The sequence below is a fragment of the Lissotriton vulgaris genome, chromosome 12, assembly GCF_964263255.1.
Source record: "Lissotriton vulgaris chromosome 12, aLisVul1.2, whole genome shotgun sequence".
NCBI classification, from domain to species: domain Eukaryota; kingdom Metazoa; phylum Chordata; class Amphibia; order Caudata; family Salamandridae; genus Lissotriton; species Lissotriton vulgaris.
Window position 1 is genome coordinate 115,607,864 of NC_141700.1, and position 6,671 is coordinate 115,614,534.

At 45.3% G+C, this 6,671-nt stretch overlaps 1 protein-coding gene across 2 annotated transcripts in view; it reads left to right on the top strand.

The window, feature by feature from the left end:
- Window positions 1-5,707, top strand: part of GOLPH3L (golgi phosphoprotein 3 like) — a 153,481-nt gene extending 147,774 nt beyond the window's left edge. The window contains exons 5-6 of one of the 2 annotated variants that reach the window (XR_015302625.1): window positions 1,437-4,117; window positions 4,245-5,707. Coding sequence is in view for 1 of the 2 variants with exons in the window: in XM_086947458.1 (XP_086803584.1) it covers window positions 1,437-1,864 (428 nt within the window). In the remaining variant the exon portion in view is untranslated. Of the gene's footprint in view, window positions 1-1,436 lie in introns of both variants that reach the window. The other variant, XM_086947458.1, reaches the window with a different exon arrangement.
- The last annotated feature ends 964 nt before the right edge of the window (window positions 5,708-6,671 follow it).

Consider the following 6,671-nt stretch of genomic DNA (forward strand, 5'->3'; position numbering starts at 1 on the left):
CGTCAATGCCAGTGCCTCCAGCCCCCTCCACAATCCCCATCCATGAGAATAATGGTCAAGATTAAATCCCGTCAGGACAAGGTGCCCTGCTCACTGAGATTTCGGCAAGAGCCTGTCAGTTACCAGAAGGGTGAGCAGAGATTCAGCACCTTATGCTGATGGAGTGGTTGGAAGGCTACTGCTATTTCATGTCCAGTATTATTCCACACTGCCAGAGTTTCAACCCATGGTGTGCAGGTAGCAAAGGAGTAGAATCAGACATCCAATTACTATTCTAGTGGTACTTAAAGAAGGCAGGTGGACCGGTTCATTAATGGCGCTAACTGGATATTCGGGATCAACTAATATGCTACTAGATTATTAGAATGGTGCTACAGGTTGGCTACCATACTACCTCAACACAAGAACCCCAAACAGGGTAGATGTAATTCTAAACAAAGAGTACTGAGCACTCCATCAATTTCCAAACTCTCCATAGTCGAGACATTCTTTATTCTTAGGTATTCTTATTTCATAAACATTCGGTAGTCCAGGTTATATTGGTACAAGGTACAAGCAGCCACACACAAACAGCCAACGCATGTTTCGTCGTATGGCGAATAGGCCCGTCGCCTTCCTGGGGGCTGCGTTAAAATAGCTGCTTTGCAAATTCCAAAAGAGGCAAAATTACCAATCGTCCAGAACACCCTGTTTTTTTTAGTCATATAATGGTCTGCGTAACCGTATCCCAGAAGGGTAGTCTTGTTCCATTCTTGTATTCCAAACGCCCTGACTGAGAGTGTAGTCGCCCGTAATGTACGATGGTCTGCGAAACAGTATGCCCGTAAGGTCATCTTATTTGATTCTCTTGTCCAAAAGAAACACCCCATCCGTTTGTAGCTTATACACGGAGAGTACTCCACCAAGTTTTGGTGTTCAGACTCTTTTTGTTTAGAATTACTATGATATGCCCGTCCAGTTAGCTGGATTATATGAAGGCAGTAAGGCTGAAATACCCCTAGCATCAGACATGAACACTATGACACTGCAGACTGTTTTCTGACTGGTCTCTGTAATAGCCTTGCTGCTGCTTAAATATAGAGTAACACTGTCCCGAAGCATGGTGACTAGGCCAGAGTTGAACTTAAATAGGCTTGCTACCTCCACTCACATTTAAATGAGTCTTTAAGACACATGTCTTCTGCTAGTGAGGCCGAATTTTCAGTCCCCCTCTGTAACCGCAGATAGATGCCTTGGAGATTTGACTTGAAGATATAATTCTGGTATTTACTTGTTTTTACGTATTACTTGTTTTCCTTATATATAGTGTACACTGTAATTTCTTTGTTAATATAGCCAGTGTTTTGATGCAAAGCATGCTGGTACTGTCATTTGGCAGTATGAAAGACAGTGCATAGATATATCTAGTCTAATGCAGTGTCTCTAACATCCAACAGGTGAGACGTGGAACCCCTTCAAGCTTCAGTACCAGCTCCGAAATGTGCGGGAGCGTATTGCCAAGAACCTGGTGGAGAAGGGGATACTCACGACTGAGAAGCAGAACTTCCTGCTCTTTGACATGACCACCCACCCAGTCACCAACACTACAGAAAAGCAACGGTTGGTCAAGAAGCTGCAAGAGAGTGTCCTGGATAAATGGGTCAATGACCCACATCGCATGGACCGCCGGACTCTGGCCCTGTTGGTCCTGGCTCACTCGTCGGATGTCCTAGAAAATGTCTTCAGCTCACTTTCTGATGAGAAATACGACATCGCCATGAACAGGTCCAAAGACCTCCTGGACCTCGACCCAGATGTGGAAGGGAGCAAGGCTAATGCTTTGGAGATGATCTGGGCTGTGCTGGCAGCATTCAATAAATCCTAGAGACATTCCTTGAGTGCTACGATTGATGGGAGACAAATGGTAGAGCCATATATATTATATGTGTAGGAACTGGCTGTACTCCGCTGCTTTACTTCCTTCACCCATGTAGAGGTGCTGCATGTCCAGTGCACAGCCCAAGGCAGCCCCCTTTATTGACCGGGTCTGCCTATCCTGATTGTCTTCTTCTAAAGTCCTGTTTTCCTCCAAAAAGGTAGTTTCCAGGCCTCTGTGTACAATCAGAAATTGGATTTCCTTTAAACCATTTCTGGTGCAGTGCAAGTGAATGGAGTCTTGCCCAAGACATTGTTATGAAGACCCCGGTATCACACAAGATTTTTCCTATCTCTTGTAATTAAAGGAGCCTGGAGGGAGTAATTGAATCATTTTACTTACCACCCCACAGAATCTGTATTCTCATTTTCTGCAACCTGCATTTTTGTTCTTATATGTTTTTTGCTTTGACTTTTCCCAACCGTGCTGTTTTTAATTTCTTTACAGCAAGTTTCTACACATGAAGTCATGGGTCAGAATTTAGTGTCACATCATGCTTGCTGTAAGGGGTGGATATTTTTTGTTTTCTGGAGGATTGTCTGTATCAATTACCAACAATTCGTCTGTAGAAGGCATTTATTGAAGAAACTGCCACAGTTAAAAGTAGTCCTCTCTAATGCTCCCTCTCCTGTAGTGTTTTAATAGTGGCATCCTGCCAGGGTTCCAGGTTTTAATGTATTATTATTTAGTATAATGCGGAATTCTTGATATGGGTTGGTGCACTTCACAGCTCGGTGGATTACAGTAGTAAGACTGATATCTTATATTTCAGCTCTCGTGCAGCAGAGGCTTATGCACATTTCCACAGATGTGGATAGCTTTGGAGGGGTGAACACGTAGTGAAGCAGAATTAGAGCACATGGGTTTAAAATAAGTTATCATAAGCGTGTTGATAATTATTCTGTGACCTTACTGAAGCTGTGGACAGGGTGCTACGAAGAAATAATATTGGTTAGTTCCCCTAATTTTTAAAATATATATTTTTAATAACATGGCCACCATTGTCCCGTCCCAAGTTTGTTTGATTAGATTGGCTGTTGAGGGTCCCAATCCACGAATCCTCTCATCCTGATGGAGAGGATGGAAGCTTTGTCCACTTGATAATGGATAATCCTCCGCCAGTTCTTCCCCCGCTAGCCTCTCCCTGAAGGACCTTTGTGTTGCAAACTTTTTTTGTTTGTTTACAACTTCTAGTCCAGGCATTTGGCTGTAGAGAGACAACATGTCTCAGATTGGTCTCTGCTGTTTTGGTTTCGCAGAGGTTACTGACTGACTGTATAGAAGGGCAGGTTGTAGGGCACAGGGCTACTTGCTGCCTGGGTTCACGGCAGATGCTGAAGGGCCTGCTTTTTGGTTCACACGGCAGGCTGCTGAAGGACTGGCTGTGTGGAGCTCAGTAGAAGCGGCCAAGATACTTCATGTCTGGAGTTTACTGTATGAGGACACAAGTAAGGCCTGACTATAGATTGCAGAAGACCATCTGTCTGAAACACAGTGTAAAGATACTGAATACCTGGGGACTCTGAGAGGGAAGGACGGAATGGCTGAAACTCACTGCAGAGTGCAGAGATACTGGCCATCTGGGGATATCACTGAAAGGTAAGGAAGGAATGGGTGGAACTCACTGCAGGGTACAAAGCTACTCGAAGTCTGTGGCTCGGTGCAGGTTAAAGAGGGACAAATTGTCTAAAGCCCATGGCCGCGTGCGTGGCTTCTTGCGTGTGGACCTCACTGCAGGGGGCAGAGAAACATGCTATCTGGAACTCCTTTGAGTTGCAAAGATGTAGAAGACCGCAAGAGTGACATGCTTTAGGACATGAACCGTACAATCTAAAATAAGTTTCCAATGATTTCTAGGACACTCGTACAGTTATTTCCAAAAATGTTAGAAACTCAGTGCATTGCCCAGAATGAGAAGATTCCGGACTTGCTGTCAGGTGAACATGGAATGGCTGCAGCTTGTCTCTGGTGCACAGGGATTAAATATCCTGTCAGTAAGGTGAACTGAGACCCCCTGGCTTCCTTTGGATGTATCTGTGACCCCAAAGCACCCGTGCTCGGGGATGATTCTTAAATTGCATTCATCCATTTTGAAAATGTTGTCCTGTGCACTGTTTTGTCTTCGGACACCACAAGTGGCTGCCGACCTTAATCCGGCTCTGAAAGGGTGAGGTGGTAGTATCCCTGGGCAGCAAGTGATATGTGCTTAACCCCTTCGATGCGTGTGACAAGGTCAGCTCGTCACGGGCGTTACCTGCGCTGTGCGTGTGACGAGTTGACCTTGTCACGTAACGCAGGATTTTTAAAATCTCAGCGGGAAAACCGCTAGCGCGCATGCGGTTAAAATTCTCCTCTGCCAAATGTCAGAAGGACTAGGCTAGATGGTGAAATCACATCTGTAACCTTGCACACTTTTTCCCAAAGGAAGGCAAGTCCTAACTGTGGCTGACTATACCGGGACGTATGCAGCATCAGGAATCGGTGACACATTGCAGTGGTCTCCTCCGACCGTGCTGGGATTTCAGGCCTGTAACCTGTCCATGTATCGTCGTGGCCCTCTGCCCAAGCAGTGATCTGTCTTCCTGCATGTGGATGTCATTTTTTTGTTCCTCAAGCACTTTGACTACTTTGGGTTTGTGCCCTTCCAACTTGGTCAATGTATGCATGTCTAGCGGGCAGCAGTTTATTAGTTCCATAGATTAGATTGAGGGCTAGAGTGGCACAATAAAGATTATGTTCAGCCAAAGCACAGAGTTGTGGCACTAACGTCCTTTGTCAGGAACTTTTCTGGGCATTAAATGCTTTGCAGAGGCTCCACTGAAGTGGTGGACAGTGCTTGGCAAAGTCCAGGGCATTACATGCTTTACAAAGCTCCCATAGAAGCCCTCCCCTTAATCAGACAAAGCTCATGGCATTAAATGTTTTGCAGCTGACGACAATGGGCTTGTTGTCTACGGGAAATGTCCCAGGCCAGAGAAGATCCATTTCCCCCTTTGTCCGCAGACCTGTGCGACCTGACGTTTGGGAATCTTGAGACTTTTGATTTTTTCACATATGTTTATGACATAGCTCTGTCCTGACACTGTGACCAGTGTCATGACTTCACATAGATGCCTGTGTGTTGCGTCTTAGTCCAATACGTTGGAGTGTGCTTCTGGTCTGAACACAAGGCGGCCTTTAACTCTTGTAAGCAGGGTAAAATGTGACCAGGAGAGTCTACACAGTGCATGGAAAGGGGAGAGATGAGAATGACCGACCATGTGGAGGGGCATGCAAAAGGTACACCATACAGAGGTGGGCGTGTAATAAGTTAACCATGCAGAGGAGACATCTGAAGGACAAATCAGAGAGAGGACTCCTCAAAGGCATACTGCACAGAGTTTGAGCACTTTATAACCCTTAAGAAGATCTTATTTTTCACCTGAGTGCCTGGCGAGGTTCCACTTTAGTAGATCTTTGAGATGGTGTTGCACATACTCTGACACAGTGCCCCCTTATTTTAGCATGGCAGACGAGGCAAGTGTTACTGTGTGTATAGGGGGACTATCATATCCTCCCCGACACCCGCCCCACTGTTGCTGATCCCCTACATCCCAAACTTCAGTTTTGTAAAAAATGTTTCATGTTTAATAGCTATTTTCTGTTGGAATTGGATGAAACCTGTTTTTATAATGTCACCTGAACATTACTTTTCAGACTGTTGAATGATTGGGTTCTCATGTTGATCGTTCTTTAAATAGTAAAATGTATAATTTTAGTATTGGTTATTAAAGAATCACATGACTAGTACAAGATTATTTTGCAGTGTACCATTTTGTGTTTGTGTGATAAATCGGAGTTTCAATGCCCTCAGTCTGATGCTGATAGACCATGTTCGGGAGTCATGCCTCCCCATTTCTCACATGCTACCTGATCCTTATTGGTCGCTACACTTGCCCTAATACTTGCTAACACTGGTATTTCCTGCTCGGTGCCAGCCACCCTAAGACACTTGCGCAAATGCTGGTTTATGCTGTTTAGTAACTAGTTGGCGCTCAACTTACTCTCACATGACCACACTGACTCACTGCTCCTAGACTAATCCTTGTATATACTGCTCCCTGATCTTACCAGCTGCAGTATTCACAGGTTTACCCTCTCAGTTACAGCTGTGTGACATTGCCTGCCTGGTGTGTCTTGGTTAATGCAGACATTGTGGTCGGTAAACTTTCTCATTGTGGCCACACAGGCCAAGGTTTTCTGCTTCTGCCTGGTGACCGTCTCCATCCCAGTACTACAGGTGTTGACGCAGGAAGAGCCTACTGTATTGTGCTTTTGCCTGGTGACCTTCGCCATCCCAGTACTACAGGTGTTGACATAGGAAGAGCCTACTGTATTCTGCTTCTGCCTGGTCACCTTCGCCATCCCAGTACTATAGGTGTTGACATAGGAGGAGCCTACTATATTCTGCTTCTGCCTGGTGACCATATCCATCCCCGTACTACAGGTGTTGACGCAGGAAGAGCCTACTGTATTCTGCTTCTGCCTGGTGACATTCATCTCAGTACTACAGGTGTTGACGCAGGAAGAACCTACTGTATTCTGCTTCTGACTGGTGACCTTATTCCTCTCAGTACTACAGGTGTTGACGCAAGAAGGGCCTACTGTATTCTGCTTCTGTCTGGTGACCTTATTCATCTCATTACTACAGGTGTTGACGCAGGAAGAGCCTACTGTATTCTGCTACTGCCTGGTGACATTCATCTCAGTACTACAG